Source organism: Felis catus, chromosome E2, assembly GCF_018350175.1.
Source record: "Felis catus isolate Fca126 chromosome E2, F.catus_Fca126_mat1.0, whole genome shotgun sequence".
Classification (NCBI taxonomy): Eukaryota; Metazoa; Chordata; class Mammalia; order Carnivora; family Felidae; genus Felis; species Felis catus.
Window position 1 is genome coordinate 54,199,118 of NC_058382.1, and position 21,109 is coordinate 54,220,226.

At 49.6% G+C, this 21,109-nt stretch overlaps 1 protein-coding gene and 1 long non-coding RNA gene across 2 annotated transcripts in view; both read right to left on the reverse strand.

Annotated features, from left to right (window-relative positions):
- Positions 1–313: 313 nt before the first annotated feature.
- On the reverse strand, positions 314–3,681 carry LOC109494689. The gene is made up of 3 exons (XR_002738480.2): positions 3,004–3,681; positions 2,451–2,565; positions 314–984 (listed from the first exon to the last, which is right to left on the reverse strand). It is a non-coding gene; the product is annotated as an uncharacterized LOC109494689 (long non-coding RNA).
- A 3,741-nt stretch (positions 3,682–7,422) lies between these two features.
- Positions 7,423–21,109, reverse strand: part of CDYL2 (chromodomain Y like 2) — a 168,313-nt gene continuing 154,626 nt past the window's right edge. Inside the window, exons 5-7 of the mRNA XM_023244944.2 lie at positions 20,749–20,959; positions 16,105–16,248; positions 7,423–13,471 (exon numbers count right to left, since the gene is read on the reverse strand). Coding sequence (XP_023100712.1) covers positions 13,313–13,471; positions 16,105–16,248; positions 20,749–20,959 — 514 coding nt within the window. The 3' untranslated portion in view covers positions 7,423–13,312. The remainder of the gene's footprint in view (positions 13,472–16,104; positions 16,249–20,748; positions 20,960–21,109) is intronic.

The following is a 21,109-nucleotide window of genomic DNA, read 5'->3' on the forward strand; positions in this document are numbered from 1 at the left end:
CTGGTGGTTGATCTCAGCTCCTAGAGACCTCCCGCCACTCGCTGCCACGGGATTTTCTCCATTTGGTCCTTCTAGGCCAACAGGAGAAAATCTCCTTCAGCTCTGAATATCTCAGTTTTCCATCTCTGACCTCTAGTCCCATAAAGGTTCGCCTGACTGGGGCAGGCCCACCCACACTGAAAGCCAAGGCATGACCATCACGGGGTGGGAATTTTGAGGCCATCTCAGAAGTCTGCCTACCACAGCCCCAGATCATTAAGCAGCCTTCTTCAACTAAATAGTCTTGGTCTCCATCTGCCAAAAACACCAGGAATAACCAAAGAGAGAAAATCGTTTATTTTTACACACTCCGGATCAAAGTAGAAACACCTTTATTTAGAAAAGAAAAAGGAAGGGCTGCAAAAAATTTTTTGTTTAGATAAAACAGCCATTTTTTCCTTCCTCCCCTAAGTAAGGACATATCCACCAGAGGATTAAGTTTTATTCACTCACATTGAATTGAGCACCTGCTTTTTACAGAAGACAAAGGGATAAATAAGGTATATTTTCCTGCCCTTAAGGAGAAAACTGAACTGAGAATCTCATTCATTCATTTGTTCATTATTTTATTTATTTATTCACTCAATGAACTTCATCTTGGGTTTTTCTCTGTGTAAGATACAAAAACACTGGAAATTCAGAACTGGTGTTTTCCCTCAAGTAAACTCACAGTGTGAAGGCAACATCTTGAGTTGTAATAGCATTTAATGTAAGTTGCCACTGCTTTGACAGCAATATCGCTTCTGACAGTTTGAGCTCAGTGGACAGAAATCAGAATGTGGGTTACATGGAGCAACAGGAAGAAGAGAAGCCTTGAAATCTAAACCCAAACGGATCAAGTCGGCGTCACGAGTGCGGGAACGAGTAGACAGTGTGCCTCTGGATATGAGGCACTGGGAAAGACATAACATCACTCCTGTGGTTTTCGTGCCAAAAATGCATAGCCTGAAATTCAGAACGGGGAAAGATGAGACAACCCCAAATCTAGGGGCACCCTATAAAATATAACAAGCCTGTTACACTCTCTTCAATTTGTCAAGGTCAGGAACATCTCGGGAAGGTGAAGGAATGGTTCCAGATTAGAAGGAGACTAAGGACAAGTAAAGATGATGTGTGATCCTGGATTGGATTCTAGGCCAGAAAAAGGACATTCATGGGACAAAGGGTAAAATCTAAATCATCAGTTCATAACATTGTTATTAATGTTAATATCCTGAATGTTAGAACTGTGCCATGCTTATAGAAGATGTTATCATTTGGGGGATCGAGGTGAAGGGTGGGTGAGATGGGGGGGTACCATTTTTGCAACCTTTATGTGAGTCTGGAATTATTTCAGCATGAAAAGACAAATAGACAAATAAGTAAGTTGGAATTCCTGCTATACCTTATAAATAAGGAGCTAACCTCACATGGTGCATGTGATCCAACAGTGAGTCTGCGTGCTACTTCTGAATCCTTAACAAGACCTAGAAGTATCTGAAGCCAAGAGAAGTTGTGTCATCCATCACATGACTCCACATGGTGCCTGAGGTAGAATCTGAACCTAGCTCTATTTGATCCCAGATGGCATGCCCTTCCTGCCGCCCTGGGGCTGTTGCTTTGAGGCAGAATGCACAGCTAAGGCTCTGGGAGGAGGAGAAGGGGGAGAGAAACTCCACCATCAAATAGGGAATATGGCCAAGTGTAGACACCATTGTAAAGACAGAATCGTAAGACTTCAAAAAAAAAAAAAAATCATCAAACACAGATCTATTCCTCTAGGAATTGGCCAACAATGTCTGCATTTTCTCTTCATTATCAGTAAATGCTTGTTACCCTCCAAGTGGCTATGAGAGCAGCTCACACACCTCTCTTTGGAAGTGAATGTGAACAAGTGTGGCTGCGTAGGTGGCACCCTGGGACACCGACTGTGTCATGAGGCTAGAACCCATCAGGTCCCCTGTCTCCTCGAGACACCTCCTTTGCCAGCTGTCCTGGCAAAGCCCAGGGCTCTGTGTTCAACAATCGGTGGAAACTCCAAGGACCAGCGTCCCCACCGTCACCCAACAGGCATGACCCTCAGTGCTCAAGGAGTGCGTGCACGTGTTTTCCTCTGCACACGGGGGGTGGAACCTGCAGACCCCAACCCTCCCCCGGTCACAGATCATTTTTAAAGCCCTTAATGCAGGAGGTGTTAAGTTACAACCCCCAAGTCACCATCTGGCTGGGGGATTTTCCATGTGGGAGGGGTCTCCTGGCACTTCTCGAATTACACAGCTTGGATGTCTTCTCTGATGACAGTCTCCCAGGGACCCTCTCTGCCTCCCAGGTGGCCCCTTCCTGCCCTCCCTCACTCTTCAACCAGGTTTCCATTGCTTTTATGGGAAAGGGGAGAAGGTGAATGTCAGGGAATCAACAGTTAGGGGACACACCTGCTCCTCTCTTCCAGGCTCCTTCTGCCTCCAGCTCACATAAGCCTCATGATAACCTGTAGTAGGAGCTATGGTGTCCATTGTACAGATCAGGAAATCAAGACTGTGTCATACACTGGAACCAAAGGAGAGAGTTCAATCTCAAGATTGCGTGACTTCAAATCACGCTCTTTCCACTATGGCCTACGCATCTCTAACATTCTGGTCTTTGATTTCGGCAGTTGCTTCTCAGCAAAATCTCCCCACGTTTCTTACGAATTGACACGGTCCTGGAGGAGGAACTGTTGATTCATACACACAATGGCACTTCACACCCACCTGGCGGCCTCCCCAGCCTTGGGCAAGATGGCAGTCATCCTATGACAGAGCACCGAGTCCCCCTCCTCCCCTCCATCCTGAACGTCCCACAGTGGCTCTTGTCCCTGCTGTCCACTCTGTCACTGGGTGCTGGCCCTAGGCCAGCCACTCCAACTTGGTGCCCTGATTGGGCTCATCCCCTCCCGGATGCCGACTTCCCCGCTTGGCTCCGTGCCTGAAGGACACTCATTCGCACCCCAGCTTAGGAAGGCTCCCGGTCCATCTCTGGTCCGGTGCCACCACATCTGCATTTCCAGGAAAGGACCTGGAGGATGGAGAGGTACACGTCTCCCTGGACACCTCAGAACTCAAGGGCTTCTGAGGGCTTCTGATGGGGCTGCTCTACGGAACCCTTGAGGGAAGGTGCGCCGGGTCTCACGCGGCTCCTATTTAATCCTCGCGGCCACCCCAGGAAAGGCAGTGCGAGCCCCACGAGCAGATGGGGACACAGGGGCCAGCAAGGACCAGCAAAGGAGGAGAACATGCCAGGGTGTCAGAGCCAGGGAGCTTCTCTGGGGGCAACACTCCATTTGGCTACCATCAGGAACAAGTCCTCATGTGAGAAACCAGAAGGACTTGACCCGTCCTGCTCATATGGGCCCGAGCCTGCATATACTCGCACCAGAACACATCTGCACTGAGCTCCCTGACTGGCGTCCCCAGCCTCTGCCCACGGCAGTTGCCAGAATAAGTACTAATACGGCTACTATCGATTAAGCAGCAATGGTGGGCCAACAGTGGTCCTGAAGATAAGGGAGGGGGGTATTACGTAGGTATCTATCTATCTAATCTCATATTTTATTTTTTTTTAAGTTTATCTATTTATTTTGAGAGAGAGAAAGACCACAGGCGGAGCAAAGAGAGAGGGAGATAGAATCCCAAGCAGGCTCCACGCTGCCAGCACAGAGCCCAACGCGGGGCTCGAACTCATGAACCACGAGATCATGACCTGAGCTGAAACCAAGAGTCTGTCGCTTAACCGACTGAGCCACCCAGGTGCCCCCCCAACCTCATATTTTAAATAAATCTAATACATACATAATCTCATGCATATACATAAAACTCATTTCATCACTACAGAGTGGTTATGTACCAACAAGTTTTCAGAACATTTTATATTTAGGTAAAATCTCATTTATGTATGTATATAGGCTCATTTATATCTTCCATATATTTGTGTAAATCTTATATATGTAAAACATCACATATATGTAAATCACATTAAATCACTTGTGACTATCTGCCAGCTGTTCTAAAAATTATATATAATGATATTTGCATATAATTTCATTTATATAAATCTTATATATATAAAATCTTGCTTATATGTAAGAATCTCATTTAACCATTAGTGACTATATGTAATCAAGTACTTTAAATACAATGTATATAATTTCATTTATACATATACAAATCTCGTTACGCAAATCTGATATAATCATTAAAAAGGATATATATATGCCAACAACTGTTTTAAATATTATATATACAATCCAATTTTATTTGTCATTTATATATTTTAATACATCTTATATATATAAAATCTCATATATAATACAAATATGTGTGTGTGTAAATGTCATTTAATCATTAAAAACAAAAAATCCCTGTGAGGCAGACACAGGTGTGATCCCCAAAGACAGAGCAAGGTCAAACACCTGTGCATGTGACACCAGGTCTTGGCAGAGCTCCTGGTACCCCCCACTCAGACCTGCTCTCCCAAAGCCCAGAGCTCTACCTGCCTCAGTTAGGGGCAATTCCAGCTTTCAGCTGCTCATGTCCCCAGTCCCAGGTTCGCCCTTGACTCCTCTCTCTCCCGGACTCCACAACCAGATCTTGGTCTGCCTTCAAAACAAGCTCGGGACCTCACTCCTTCTCAGCACCTCAACCGCCCCACCTCTGATTCAAGCCTTCATCACAGGCAGATGGACAATTGCAAGTCTCCTTCCGGCTTCCTTGCCCTCACCCCACTTTTGCCTATCGTCATAGGGCGGATCTGTTACATCACAAGTCAGTCCAGGCCACTCCTTTCCAGATCCTCCTGGGGCTCCCATCCTCACTTACAGGGTAAGTTGAGTCTTTACCACGACCCACAAGGCCCTACAGCATGTGCCTCCCATACTCAGCAACATGTTGAACTCAACACTTATAAGATCCTGAGTAGTTTCTAGGGGCAACACATCTAACATTTATTAAGAAGGGTTTTATAAGAATTTCTTTGGAAATTCCACCCACCATGGCACGCACACACCTGGAAAGTAAATGAGAATGCCTCCCTTTTTGTCTGAAATCAAAGGGGAATGGGGCTTCAGAATGGGGTGCTTTTATATGCACCCCCTAAAACTTAGGGGATACAGTGGATTGACATCTGACACATGCCTGAGAAATTCTGCGACAAGAGACCTAGGCTGACCAACTACTCCACCAGTGAGGCAGTCGCTGATGTTCAGGAGTTAGCATCTGCTTGCATAGAAAATGCCTGAGGTTGCCACGAGCCACATGTGACCCAGGCGTGGCAAAGAGCTGCCTTGGGGATTGTCTTGCCCTCAAGGGGCCAAAAGACTTCATCTGGGAACCGGCTGTAGAACCAGATTCCTGGGGGGCTGGAGAGAGACTGAAGGCTGATCATATAGGGTTCATTCAGCAATTTTAAGAGACTGGCCACCATCAACTGAAGGAGGTTGTCCAGAAACCCATACAAGTTCCCTGAGAGAGTGAGTCAGGTATAAATACCTGTGAGGCCCACGGAACAAAAACCCCATCAGGCAACAGCACAGTTTGGTCCCTGTCACCTCTTCCCTGCTCTCCCCTAACACAACCAGAAAAGGCAGTGAGGCTCAGCTAAAGTGAAGCCTTAACCTTGAACAACATCGACAACCTTGATTCTTAAACGGAACATGGCCACTTTTTAATCAACTATTTTTTTAATTCAAGTATAGTTGACATATGATATTTGATTAGTTTTGGGTGTATAACATAATGATTCAACAATTCGGTACATTACACAATTCTCACCACAATAAGTGTAGTAACTGTCACCACACAAAGTTATCACAATACTATTGACCACATTCCCTATGCTGTTCTTCTCATTCCTGTGAGTTATCTCTTTTGTAACTGGAACTTTGTACCTCTTACTCTCCTTCCCCTATTTTGCCTATCCCTCCCGCCCCCATAATTATTGAATTGAGACCGTGTTTGTGACTTTAGGGAACTGTGATTTACCAGAAAGGCCCCGCAGCCTGTTTGTGTTTTCATCTAGGATCAGGGGTATCCCACGAACCAGACTTAGAGGGGACGTGGGGAAAAGAAATAAAGTTGCTTTGGGGGGTTACACTCCATTCCTGCTTATTCACTACACTGGTGAGTCGTTTAACTGACCACATGTGAGTCCCAGCCCCTCTCTGTTCTTTGTTTCCTCAGCTATTTGGTGAAAGGGTTTTTGAGCAGGAAGGTCCCATCAGAGTTCAGCTGTGAGAGGAAGCCAATGGCACAAGGTTTGTCTTATAGACGTCACACTCGGGACATCGAAAGGCCTCGTCCAGGCTGCTGGAAAGACCAGAGGCAGTTAGAAGAAAAGGGCTTTCCAGGCGTGATCTTGACCACTCAGGACGGAGTCAGGACCTTGCAGAAAGGGCAAAGAGGCACATAGAGCAACAACAAAGACAATGATGAGGACACCAAAAACAACGGAAAGAAAAAGGGCAGGATGGCCAGCAGAGGGAAGATCCTGGGCTCCAGCCAAGGCTGGCTGGCCCACGTGGACCGACGGATGGCCCGAGGGAACAAGAGCGATGAGTGGTACACCATCTTCTCCACTCTGAGGGCACTCACAATCAGACGGGAAGGCGTCCTCTCCATTACTGCCTCGTGGAGAGTTTGAGAATCGTGGCGAGATGACCCACTTTTCCAATGATCCTAGACCCCAAGCTCCTGTGTGACAGGGACTGAGTAATCCCTGCCTTCCGGCACCAATGTGGCACCCGAGACAGAGCAGGAGGCTCAACACTGCTGCTGGACAGACGAACGGTTAGACCTTGACCTTGGGCGGATCCCTTTCCCAGGATCCCCTGTTGGCCAAGATCCCTGGAAAAACTCCTTCTTCCTCTCCCGCAGCCCCTGGGATGTCGCCGGGGGGCCAGGCCTTGGAGGCCTGGCCACCCCCCCCACCACAGCGTGCATCTCATAAGAGCCACGTGGTGATGATTGAAGCAACAAGATCACGCGCATGGAAGGACTTTACATAATTCCACAGTGACAAAAATTGTCGCCAGCCACATATGGCGGCTACGGTTGTGCAAGGTCAAGCTCTATGGGGGTCATCTCTGGTGAGGAGGCAGCCCTGTGCAAGTAACCTTCCACGCATACCAGGGAAGGGATGAATGCTCCTACCAACCCCCCATGAAAGATAATCCATCCCCCACCCCCATTCTACAGTCCTCTAGTGTCAAGTTGTTGCTGCCCAGTAGCTACCAGCCCGAATCATTGAAGCCTCAAGCCGGGAACCCAGACACAACCTAGAAGTATCAGGGGTTTCAACCCCCTGGGAGCCCAGAAACTTCCCTGTTCAGAAACCACAGGTTTGTGAGTTTCACGCACACAAGCAAATGCTGACGAAGTTTCAACCTTTTTATTCAAAGCAGCTTCTCACAATGTATAAATACTGCATATTAGCACACATGAAAAATACAACTTCTAAGGCACCCAGAAATGTGTTCATACACGTTACAGGACCATTCACAAAGAGAGTGTACAATTTGCTCTAGACAGTCAGCATTTGATAAGTCAGAAGATTATTATCCCTCAGGACTGCACCCAGTCTCGGGAAATATTTACAACGCAGTGAGAAAGGGTCAGCTGTACCTGCTTTATAATTCTATGAAGTACTCATACTTACAAATATTCAGAACTAGTTAAAGACTCTCCCATGATAACCTGGCAAAATAAAACAAGTAGCCTAATTTGGAAAGGTCTCCTTGGATTTCGGTGTGTGTGCTACACCCATGATCAAATCCAAACACTCTTAGGGTGGGCTGGATAAGTTTTTGGTAGCCTGCTTCATTATCAGAAGTTTGGTAATAAGCCTTACCACTAGAATGTCCCTTCGTCAGTGTCGATCATTTCTCAACCAGTTAATGGATCGGTGATTTCATCATGAACGAGAAATGGGGCATCCCTTGGTGTGAGAATTGAGGGAAATTCTTCTCATGCCAAACAGGACATTGGAATGGGTCAATGAAGAACAAAAGGAGGTGGAAATTTGGCAACTGTGGGATGTTGCACAGTGTAGACACATTTTTTAAAACTCACACTGGAGGTTCCCATTCAGATGGAACAGTCTACACTGGTCAGGTCATCTGGAAGAATGCCAGACCTCCACCTTCCATGATATGGATAAAGGCTGGGACTGCACAGCAGAAACACCCACCTGAGATAGCAAGTTTCAATCTGAGAAACTCATCTTCCAGAGCCTTCTCAAGGTGATAAATCCCTCTGCACGGCCAGCCAGGCTGGCGGAAGCGAGCAGCTTCTCTGTGCCATAAAGCACGCACACCTCTGTCTGGATGTGCCCACAGTCTATGAAACTCGGGTTTTGTTGGAATAATGGAATTCTTTGGTCCTTGGTTTTATGAAAGGCAATATTTTCACAATCCTGTCAATGTGGACATCAGCAAAATGACTTCCAGCTGGGACTCATGGCACAGGGACAAATTTAATACCAGATGGAACGTTCTACACCCTCCAAACTTCCCAGAGCCCCCTGAACGAGCTCCAGCGTCAGGCCAGGTGCTGGGCCAATGAGGCATGGTTAACCCAGGGAGACACCAGAGCTGAGGCTTAAGATCAGACGTCAGTTCTTCTGACTGCCTCACACACTGCAAACACTGGAAGCAAATCTCCACCCTGATGGGAGACTGTGTGAACGCTTACTAGAGCTGAGCATAATAACTTGACTTCAGCCATACAACAGCTCTGGTCTCGAGTCACCTGTAAAGCCTTCGTGAGGAGAATCAGTTGGTAGCTACGCAAGTGCAGCCAACTGAAAGGAATCATAAGTTTTTGCAAAACTTTAAGTCCAAATCCCAGATGGTTTTGGTAGGCCTCGGACACAGTGGATGCACCGCCGATGAGCTCCGCGACTTCTACTCCATTAAAACGGCCCCTGGTGAAAGGACTCAGCTGATGTGATGTTCTTCATCTAGTTTGCCTTTGCCCTGCTAAACTCAGGTTTAGTATGGCTTAACACGCACAGTTCATCGATAAGACACTCAGGGCACGTGGGAATGCTGATTACGTAACTGAAATTGACTTCAGATTGTCTACACAGTAAGACTCACATGTAAACTTTGTTAACACCTCTCAAGGAGTGCTGACCTCAGCCAGGCTGGATGGTTCCAGGTCAACCACAAGGGACCCGGGGTCAACCGCCAAGGTCAAGAGCAGGAAATGCCATTTGTTCAGAACAAATGATAGACCAGCAAGCCCTCCCTGTGACCATGTCTAAACCACGTGAATAGTACGAAGGTGGCTCCGGAAAACCTGTCCTCGGTCCATTCGTATGGTGAAAGATAAATCACCAAGGTGCCTATCTGGCCCCTGCTGCCATCAGCTCAACCAAACTCTTCGGATTAGCCATGACTTACAGACTGCACTGAGTCCATCAACATGGCTTACGTTGCTTGGAAGAAACAACCCGTATTACCCTTATTTTTATTTTTATTTTTTTTGCAACAAGCTTAAGGCTCTGTTCGCAGACTCCATCAACTGCCACACAGTGAGACTTTATGGGGAGGTCCTAAACTACATATGTAGTTGCAAAGGTTGGCAAATTTACTGATCCTAATGGTAAGGCTTATCCACAAATTCAATACATTTTCAAATGATGCTTCAAACTCAACTACTTTGAGAAAAAGAAGATTAAACCTGCTCTCTGACAACACGAGAGCAGTAGATTCTAATGAGAAAACGAAATGAAACCATTGGCAACAAACCAGTATGCTATTTTTTGAAAGAACAAGTGATATTAATGGAAAAGATTGCCTAAAACGCATATCCTAACTTATCACAGAAATATAAAAGTTTATATTCTGAAAATAGATACTGTATTAAAGTCTGTAAGCATTTCAACCAAAATTTGCAGAAATAACTGAGCAACACTTATCTACAACAAAAATATACATGCAAGACAACCCCCAAATGGTTTCCCTTAAATATCTACAAAGGCAAAGTGTAGATTTTTAAAGATTATACAAAACCATTTACAGAGAATAAAATAAAATACTTAAGAAATCTCATTTAGAGTCTTAAATACTGTGTATATTAGTGAGAGTGTCTAAACTAATATGTACAACAGATCTAAGTGTCTGAATCCAGAAACACAGAAGAGAAGCAATTCTGCATTTTAAATATTCACTTAGGAAGATTTGAAGACGTTTCTCTTTGTTTCTCTTAAAAAAGTGTTTTCCACAGAAACTAGATTGGAAAATTGCATGAATGTGACTCAATTCCAAATTAAAAAAAGTTTACAAAATTTTCTAAACCAACAATTAATGGGAAACGCCATTCAGCATTCAGTCAAGGCTATTTTTAAACGTGGATATTTGGAGCTACAGTTGTACTGATCAGGGTCCATTCTGATCACTACTTTCCCATCCTCATACCGAACTTCATATGGAAAAAAAACCTATTGTCATGCTTCAGAGAGAACACTTCCTAGTTTAGTCTACAGTGAACAAGAATAACATTTTAAATCAGTTCTCTGCTGCCTTCTCAAAGCTACCCAATTTCATTCTTAGAGGGTAGTTCTTGACAGTTTTTGCCCACAGACATTATTTGAACGCAGGAAGGGGAATGTGGGGCGCAAGGGCACTAGAGTGTGGTTTCTGAATGGTCGGGAGCTCTGACCAACTTGGCAAAGTTCTGCACAAAGTCCTCTTGGAACCGGAACTAAGTCCGGCACTTCCACCACGAGACGCTGGGTGCTGACCACCAGGGGTTGGAGCAGAGAAGGGAGGGGAGTTCTAACGCATGGCTGACAGGATGGCAAGGAGTGGGTTGCCTAGAAGGTTCCTTGACTGAAGAAGTACTCTCAACTAACTTCCCACCCGTATCTGTTCTTCCAACCCCAAAGGTCATTCTGGGTTAGGTCTGCCAAGAGCAGGCACAATTCCTCAGAGACCTGCCCTGGCTCTGGAAAGGGACAGACAGGGTGGTGTGGAGGTAAAACAGGGTTCAGAGAGGGGAGAAAGGGTGCTATGGGTGGAGAGAGGGCTCTGTGACCGAAGATAAGAAGTGACAGCCGGAGCACCGCCCCGCCCCCCGCCCCCCGCTCCATCTCGAGAAAGCTGTTAGGATAAACCCTGACACATCCACAGCTCTGGCATTTTCCATCCCAGGTCAAATTGCTAAAAGTTACCTCGATTTCATCTTCACAGTATCAAAACAACCATCCAGAAAGTGGAGAATTCAGCCATGCGGTCTACCCCACAGCAAAGAGATTTAACCTACTTCTGCCCAATTGGTGGAACATCCTCCTCGAATAGACTGTATAGAAACAACCAAAACACAGACCGTCTTTTAAGACACCTCCTGTGGTACCCAGAACCGACAAACTGACGGCCAGGAAATCTACCTGAGTAACAGTTTCATATTCTTACCTTATCATCAGAGATCCTTCAAATGTTCAGAAGTTTGGATCTGTGATATGTCCAAAGCTACAGGATTTCAGGTTCTTTCAGCAGAGAAGAGAGGTGGACATTGATCCAAAGGAACTTCCAAACATCCTCTGCCAACCCTAACAAGAATCCAGACACTGCTTCTATAGACAGAAACCCATCTGCCCCCAAAAAGTACACAGAAAGCACGGGGCTCTTTCTTCAGAGGATTTAGCAGTGGTGAAGAGATTATCCGCACAACACACGGGAACGATGTCTGTCCAGGGGCTTGGGGAAAGCATACATTTGGTTTCCCAGAGGAAGAGACAGACCCAAGCGGAGATGGGACAGCAGGCATCTGGGCAAAAGCAGGTGTTTCCCTAGAGTAATCCCTTACAGCCTAGGTCTGTGGTTCCTGCAGGATCCCACGGGGACCAAGCAGAGACAGGAGAAGAAGGGAGGGGAAGGCAAGAAGCTTCCTCTTCCCTGACCCTCCTGAGGTCATGGGCAACTCAAAAGGAGGGAGGCTGTCTGTAGAGGGAACCACGGCCATTGTAAGGATCGCGTCCAGATGAACTCCACACGCACCGTCTACAAGACCACGTCTCTAGCCACAGTGTAGAAGCTCAACCTGTTCTTAAAACACAAAGCTCGGGGCCGTGAATCCCCTCCCATTGTATCTGCTCACCTTGAAAAGAGAAAGGGCCAGAAGGAGACAGGAAACCGTCTGTTTCGCCCCCCCGATCAGCTGATCAGAGCCGATCAGCTCTTCCTGACGTCACAAATTAGGGACTGGGTCTGTCTCAGTACCATTCAGGCCGGAGGCCCCTTCATCTCCTTCAAGGCAGCAGAGTGAAGAAAAAAACTCTCCCATAATTTCTCCCAACAACAAGTATGCAATTATTACAGCTGAGAACCATTTTACATGACGAGGATCTGCAAAGCTATTCCTTCTACCCACAGGGATCCTTTCACTTACATCTCTCTGAATTTTAATTCTGCATGGTTCATTGCTAGAATGCACCAAACGGCATGAACCTCGTGTGGGATTTGGTCCGGGGCAGTATGAAAATAATATCTGTGTCGACAACAGATATCATAATACATAAACGAAAATAAATAAATTAAATAAGGTTGATTAAAGAAAAACAATTTTTCCTAGTAGTTCATGTTTTTGTAAAACTAGCTTTACATATAATACACATAAATTATCAGAATTTCCACTTACATTGTTTTAAAAATATATATTTAACAAAACATTCCTAAACGTACAACATCTGGGTTTGCAAATCGCTCAACTGGGTTTTAAGACCAAGCCCTAAAAGTCACACAGATTTGCATCAGAGAGAACAGTGAGGCTGGCTCTACACAACCGTTTTCGCTCATCGGTCTGGAAATTCCCTAAGATGGACCGTCCCCTGTCACCGGATCTGCACTTAACCGGAGAGAGCCATACAGCCAAGTCTCCAAAGCAGAGGCACTGTGTAGACGCAGCCTGAGTCAGAAGGAAGGGGGAGACCGCTCTTCCCCTTCCTGGACCAGGGTGGTGCATTTCGGCGAGTGGGGACCGACTGGCAGAGGCCTGGGAAGATAGAGCCCTCGATAGCTCTCTAGCCAGCGGAAGGGCGGGTGGGGGGAGGGCCCGGGGGGAGGCCAAGTATGCGGAGTTTCCCATCTGTTATACAAAATCAAACCAATGCAGAACAACCAAAGGACAGGAGGAAATGGACACGAGAGAGACACCTTGACGGACCCCTCAGCCAGCACACTCTGGGCTCCGATCTCCGAGGCACGGCGCAACGCTGGAAGTCAGGTGCCCTCGAGCGTGGGGGCGAGCGGCCCGGGGGCTCCTCAGACTTCGTAAATTTTGTCCTGCAGGTAGCTGAACAGGGAATCCAGGCCCTTGGAAGAACTCCAGAGCTGCTTGAGCATGAGGCATTCTTTCTCGTTCACGTCTTCGAGCACAGATTTCAGGAAGCTCCGAACGAGGCATTTCGACTCCTCCAACACCTGAAGGGAAACGCATGAGCCTCGTTAGCCGGCCCCGGGAACTCTGCTCCAGGAGAACGTACTTGGCCTATGAAGCACCAGCTAACCTTCCGATGCCCAAAGCCAGAAGAGACTGCCTCCTGTAGTCCGGAACTTCCCAGGCCCGTGACCCCAGCGATGCCAGGGATGGATTCCAGGCATGCCAAGATGTTGAGCCCTCGGCCCCTGGGATGGCCGGGGTGGGGGTGGGGGCCCATGTTACCCCCGACCGCAAGAGCTTTGTCCTTTCCCCGAGGGCCTGACACAAACTCAGTATCATTCTGTACAGGCAGCATGAAAAAGATTGGGAGGCACCCGACTTCACCTCCCCGTGCTTCTCTGTCACCTGTGAAACAGCAACAATGACACCTGGCTTAAGGATGGCTGGAACCACGGAGTAAGATAACGAACGGACACGGACGGCTGTCAAAGTAGCCATCGGCCCAACATCAGTGGCGATCGTGGCACTAATCAATAACAATTTGCAGTAATTGCAGCGAAGGGTGAGAACAGCGATGACAGATAGTAATAATGCCACAGTACTACAGTAGCAACAATAATGGTAATTAATGTTAGCAATGTGGTGGTGAGAAGGGCGATGGTGGTGACGAGGCCATGGTGTTAGGACAGTGATGTCCGAGGACAGCAACAAGAGCAGAGACGTTGGTACGAGTGGTAATAATGGTAATGATCCTCATCAGAGTGATGAGTGACAACGACCCGACAACGACAACGACCAGATCAGAGTAATAACAGCAAGGCCACCACAATCACTACTGACCAACAGGCTGCCTGAGAAGTACTCTCCCTGCTTTCTCTCATTTCTTCCTCACGATAACTCCATAAACAGGTAGTATTTGGGTCACCACATGACGGATAAAGGAAGTCCAGGTGCCCGGGGCTCCGTGACGGACGTGGCCTGCAGTCACCTGGCTGCCCCGGACGGACCGCTGCCTCGCTTGGGCACAGCCGCCGTGGGACCGTCAGGCCCCAGGCATCCTCGCACCGGCCGCGACCATCCTGTGCTGATGTCAAGGTTTCGCTTCACGCTCTCCCAACGTGCTTTCAGATAGGAAAAGCAAGACAGGAGCTCCCTTGCTCAAGCCGGCCGGCAGGGAGCTGGGGTCTTCCTCCTCGGCCTGGGCTGGAGGCCGCCTCCTGCCTCACAGGCATTACCCTGCAGAACACCGTCTCCCAAGCCGTAGGGCAGATTCCTTTCTCGGGCAGCTCACCCCAAAGCTCCTGATTTCAGGACTGTTGACAGGAGACATTTCCTGGCAGTGTTTCTTCAACAGCTTGTTCCCCTGAGTACGTCCACTGCCCAAAGGCGAGACTCCTTGCGGAGGCTGGGGCGGGGCGGGGGGGTGGGGGGGGAACCTTGAGGCCTTTGTCCTACCTTCCTTTTCAGCTTCAATGTCCCTCCAACACCCCGTGTACCTGCATAGACTGCTATGAGCCGCTGCCTAAACCCCGCAGGAGTTTTCGGACTCCTGTGACCTCACTCACACCACTTCCTCTGCTGCGAATTTCTACACGCGTCTCCGGGTAGCTGATCCTAGAGGTCATCGGCTTTTTTCTGCCCGGGAATCCCCGAGACATGGGATTGTCTGTGGTCAAGTCAGGAAGGGTCCCCGGCCAAGTGGGATGAGCTGGTCACCGCAGTTATCAGGAAAATTAAAAGAGAATCCACAGAAAGAGGTCAGCAGAAGGTGTGGTCCATACTAAATGTTCACCAACGATGCGGGCCCAGGGCCGCTCCATCATCCTCACTGGCTTCCAGGGAGCAGAGCTTACACACAGTAGGTGCCCGATCGAGGCCGATGAGGCGTATCATGAAGCACCATGGCGGCTGGGGGTGAGGGGCGACGGGCAGACGGAGACAAGGAAGGGGTGCTCACGGGTCTGACCCCGTAACTCCAGCCCAGCAGCCCCCTGACTCTGGAGCACACACGGAGGCTCTCCCTCACGTGGGCCCTTTTCTCCCAAATCACCTTTCTCATTTCCTAGACCAGCCCTGTGGCTCCAGGAACAGCCTCCGCTCCACCTTTCAACAGGATATTTCTGTACTGTGCTCAGAGTGACTTTTATGAGATAAAATCGACACTTAATTAAAATCGGGCGCCTCTGCAGAGCTGTTATTTATTTATCCATTTCTCGGTGTGTCTTCAGAGTCCAGTGGTGATGTTTAAATGTGCCAAGCGCTCAGTGGGCAGAAGTGAAATACGAGGGCGGATATGCCGGTTTCTCTCATCTCCCGGATGGCTTAAAACCCTTGGTCCTTATTTGCCTTTTTTTCTCATATTCTTTAAAAACTACAGATGTTTTGTGCTTTCGTGCGTGTCTAGGACTTTCTTTTAAGGCAACGTACTCTACCCCAGAGCATAAATCTCTGCTGTGTGGTTTTCAAACTGGAGATGATGGGGAATATATCTAAGGATGCGCACTTTCTCTCTCCGGGTTTAAGCTCTTGGCACCGAGAAGAGGCATCTGCGGCATTGTGACACATACACCCTGCGTGACCTCTGGCAAGTCAGTCAGTCCCTTCCAGACTCATCACCCGTATCGGTAAAATGGGTCTGTTGCAAGGACAAACACACAAAGACACAGGAACTCACCACTGCGCTGCAGGATGCCATCTCCTTGACCCGCAACATGACCTCCTGGCTGAACGTGGTTGGCCAGAAGACCTGGGACACGAGTCCCCTGCTGCACGCCTCCTGGGCAGTGAGCTTCCGTCCACAGAAGAGCATCTCATTGGCCTGAAAAAAGCAAAGGCAAAGGGAAGGCTGAGAGCCCAGAGTGCCTCCCACATCTGCTAGCGAGGCCTGGGCTTGACACGCACAACTGTCCCGGCTCCCGAAGGCAGGGTCATCATCAGCTGGGAGGGTCAGATAAGCTTTGGGAACTGCTTGAAGACATCTGTGTCTGTGCACATGCTTCTGATCAGGGGGTCCACAGCTTTCTTTAAATTCCCAAAAGAAGCCACGTACCTACTGTGGGTCCGTCTGCCTGACACCCCTCCCCACGTCTGGAGGCGGACCCACAGCAGTGGGCTTGCACCTTGGGCTGCGTCCATTTCGGTGCCGAACACATATCCACCCTATGCGATAAAGCCCTAAGCTGGAGGTGAGGGGGAAGAATCTTTCTCCTTGCCTGGTCGATGCTCAAGTCAAAGAGCCCAGGGCCACCCCCTGCCGTGTCCCCACTCTTTGGAGAAGTGGGTCCACCAAGAAAGAAAGGATGGAGAACAAGAGTCTTGACTGGGCTGGGATTCCTGGACCCCAGCGATAGGCTCCGCCTCTGGATACGCAAGTTATGACAACCACTGTGTTCTTTTTCCTTCCCCTTTAAACCAGTTAAAGTGCTTCCATCACCGGCAGCCAAAAAGGTCCTAAATAATACCCTAATACTAAAGCAGAGAGGTGCGTCTCTCCCAGTGGCCCAGGGCTGTGCCCACTTGTGAAGAGCCAAAAGCACCCTCCCCGCCCCACCTCCCCCTGCCCACTCGCCTTCTGTGGTTTCCTTTTGAACCCCACTCCTCAAAGAATTTCCTCTTGCTTCGTAGTTCACAGCTGCCGTACCTGTTCTGGGAGGAGCCTAATGGAGGGGGTCCCAGGCACCGACAGCACAGTGCACCCACCACTGCGACTTCCCAAGTGACTCTCCCGCTGATAACTAGGATGGAAGGGCTACCGCCAGGTGACGGGGTCCCTATCTCCTTCAGGATAAATCCCCGCCGCCTGCACGCAGCACACAATCCCTTCCCTGACCGGCCATCCATCTGCCTGCCCCCTGCATGCTTAGCCGCTCTCGGATCGATGCTCACATGCCAGGTTCTCTCAGCTGCTGGATCTACATGTGTGTTTTTCCCTTTGTTGCAGTTGTCACTGATGGGTCATGATGACCCAGAGGACCATCTTTATGCCGGGGTAGAGAAATTTATCAGGCCGGTAACGAGCCTACAGCTTGCATCTGGTTAGAGGTCTGAAGACAAATATATGTCATTATACTTATTTAGAAACACCTCTGTCTCAGGAAGGGGAAACGAAAGCGAGGAACTCAATAGAAGGAGCCAAACAGGACATGGTCGGCAAGAACACGTCTCAGTCAGCAACATTCTTGGAGTTTCAGAAATGGTTGAAATAAAAGAGAGACAGAAAGAGATAAGGCTGTACAGTGTTCACATTTTTGCAACCACAGAGGACGGGGAGGAACAGGAGTGGCACCGAGTTCGGGCAGAGCACAGTGGCCGAGATCAAAAGGGAAAGTGTTTGCTTCCTGGGCTCCCCGCCTGCCTCATTTTTCTGCCACTGCTGAGACCGTGAGCAGCCTCGAGCAGGCCCCAAGGTCCTGAATCCGAATGGCCTTACCGACCCCCTGCTGGCCCTGCTCTGTGGACGGGGTGGTGCCGTGGGCATGGGCTGTCGGGGGTCTCCACTGATCTCGTACTTGCTCCTCCTCTCTCATGCCACCATCAGAGAGTGACGAGCCCACACTGAAGGCGTACAACGGGGGTGCCCATTCTTGCAGACTCACTCGGGGGGTGTCCCCTCTGGGGGCCTTCCCTAACCACCTCTGAACCTCACCACAGTAGAGCAGTGTGGACGCTTATGAGTCTCTTCCCTTCCCAGGAAGGAAAGCCAAGGTTAACGGGACCGGGGCAGAAGGAAGGATGGGCCGCAGATCAGACACCCCTGCTCCGCCTCTGGCTTTGCCCTGTGACCCTATGCAAATCTCTTTGCCTCTCTGAATCTGTTTATTCATCTCTGAAGTGGGTACCAATTACCACCTGTGAGGATCCAACGAGACAACAGGAGAGCAGGGAAACACCACGCCAGCCACGCATCAGCGCCCACAGACAGGATTATCAGGGACGGAGCCCCCTGGGTTACTCATCTTTGCACTTCTAAGCAGGGAGGGCAAAAAGGCCTGGTGCCTTCCGGGAGCTCGTTGAGGTTTGTGGGCTCAAAGAAGGAGCAGCACCTGCTAGGCTATCACCCCACTGGCTCAGTTTCTCTGCAGAACGGAGGGCAACAGGACCTACCTTTGCAGGTGCTGAGAAAGAGTGAGTGAGACCATCATGTGGAAAGTGACCAGTAAACTAGCCCGCATGTGATGGTGAGCACAAGCTTGGAGAATCCCGCTGGGACAACCCACTCAGTCCCCTGCCATCAAAGTGCCCATGTGGTTCTGGTGTGTGATGGCAACACAGAGGACACGTTGTGCAGAGTGCAAGCATCAAAGGGACGGCAGGGAGTGCCAAAATGATCGGGCTTCCCTGTGCAGGAGTTCAGTACCAAGAGCACTTCACTCGGGGCCCCACGAACTCCCGGAGGCAGCTGGCGCCTGAGGGTTTCACCCAAGGACCTCAGCCTGAGGGGAGGCGGCGGGGGGGGGGGGGGGGGAGACGGAGACTATCTGGAATCCTAAGGATGGAAGAGGCGCGAACCTTGGTCTGCTCAGCAGGTGGTGGCCACACTGAGCCCACAAGGCCTCGGAAGTCACATGGGAGTTAACCTTTCCGAGTTGTGGGATGTGAACATCAAGGCCAGAGACCAAACACGAGAAGGAACCAGAAGGCCTGGGTCATTCAAACCTTTTGCTCCTTGCCAAAGGGCTCCCACTCAAACCAGAAGACCCCCCCCAAAGGCTTTGTGAGAGACAAACAGATTACCGGAGGGTCAAGAAGAAGCCGGGAACGGAGAGAATGGAGGAAAGAGTTTCCAGGAGCATCTGTCACAGGCAGAGCAAGCAGACAATGTCAGGGGTGACCACAGGCCCACCACGCTCAACTAACACGAGGTCACAGGTGTTCCATGCAAGGGAATGTGGCCAGTTTTTTCTCCAGTATCAGACAAGAAAGAGCACCTACACCTGCATATGTGGGTGCTGGGACTTTCCAGAACTGGTCTGGAGGTCCTTCTTGGAGGGACAAGCCATTAGGAGGAGACTCAAGTTGATTTCAGACAATAGGGTCTTGGTCAAACAAACACCACACACACACACACACACCCCTGCCCCCAATTTCAGACTCACTCCTCGGAGGCGGGTCCTCCTTTGGGACACGCTGGTTAAGAGCGCAGACTCTGAAGCCAGACAGTTTGTGGCTCAGATGCCACGACCGCCCCTCCCACTGTGTGACCCTGCACAATTCACCCTCCCCGAGCCTCAGCCTCCAATCTGTCAAGTAGGGATGACAACAGCCCTACCTTACAGGGTTGTGGGAGGATGGACTGAGTTAGCAGCCATCAAGCACTGGCCACGGTAAGTGCTTTCCAAGTGTTAGCTGTTATTATTACCGGCCCCTGACCACACCTGCTTCTGGCTATTGGCGCAGAATCTGTCCGCAGCCTGCAGTGAACGCCACCACTCACTCAGACACCCGTCTGCCTGTTGACACGGGACTCAGTAGGTTCCTTAACGTCTCCAGTTCAGCTTGCCATCTGTGTGATGGAAACCGCAACACAGGTTCTCCAGGTGGAACTTGCCGTGTGATCCCCCAAAATCCCTTCCTGCTTCTGGGACATGCAGCAAAACTACATTTCCCAGCCTCTCTTGCAGGTAGGTGTGGCCACGCCACGGAACCCTGGCCCCTGAAAAGTGAGCAGGGACGAAGATGCCCTTTGCAGCCAGGCCCCTGAAAATGCCCAGCCTCTCTCTTCACATCCACTGGCCAAAGCGGAGGTACATCTACCAGATGGAAGATGCCTGGGCCCCCAGTCAGTGTGGACGTCTGGACTACAGCAAGAGGGAGAGAGAAGTTTTTGTTGTTTGGACCCTAGGATTGTGGGATCGTTTGTTACAGCACACAGTCCATTCTGATACGGGATCTTATCAGGCTGTTGAGAGGAATAAATGAAAAAAATGGATGCAAAGTGCTTGAACTTAGTTCAGTTCGCTCAGACGACTTCGTGCTTTAACTAGTTAAGTGCTTATTATGTGAACTGACTGAATCGAGTTAACTCGGTTACATAAACAAAGTGTGTGTTTGGTAAGCAAACATCGCCATCATCTTCTCTGCCTTGGCCACACCCGCCAGTGCCGTCTGGCACCAGCATGGGAAGGCTCCAAGATCAGCCTGCCCTCCTCCCAGCTGCTCTGGGGAGGCAGAGGAAGCAGAGACAGTCAGCAGATTCCGCCACGAGGGGCACCCCCGAGGTCCTTATTCATATGAAGGGCCATATCCTAAACCCAGGACACAGAAGGGGTCTTGTCGGGACCCCAGAGAGGGATCCTGCCCAAGGACCGAGGAGGCTTACCAGTGCGACGCCCAGGATCTGAGGGAAGGTGTATGAGGAGCAGCCGGCGGGCGTGAGGCGGATGGTGGCATACGGGGTCTGAAACCAGGCCTTCTCGCTGGCCCACACGATGTCGCAGAGGGGCAGGATGGAGGCACCGAGGCCCAGGGCAGGCCCGTTGATGGCGACCACGATAGGCTTCTTAAACTGGATAAAGGCCTTCACAAAGTCCCTGGGAGAAAAGAGAAGACCCTCTTTAGCAGGCGGCCAGGCTTGCCGAGACCTATTTGACACCCTTGAACCTACCGAGGCTGCGACAAGCTTCCCCAGTGCTGCCTGGCACCCTCCGGTCATCAGAGGGAAGAGGGTGCAGGCAAGCGTC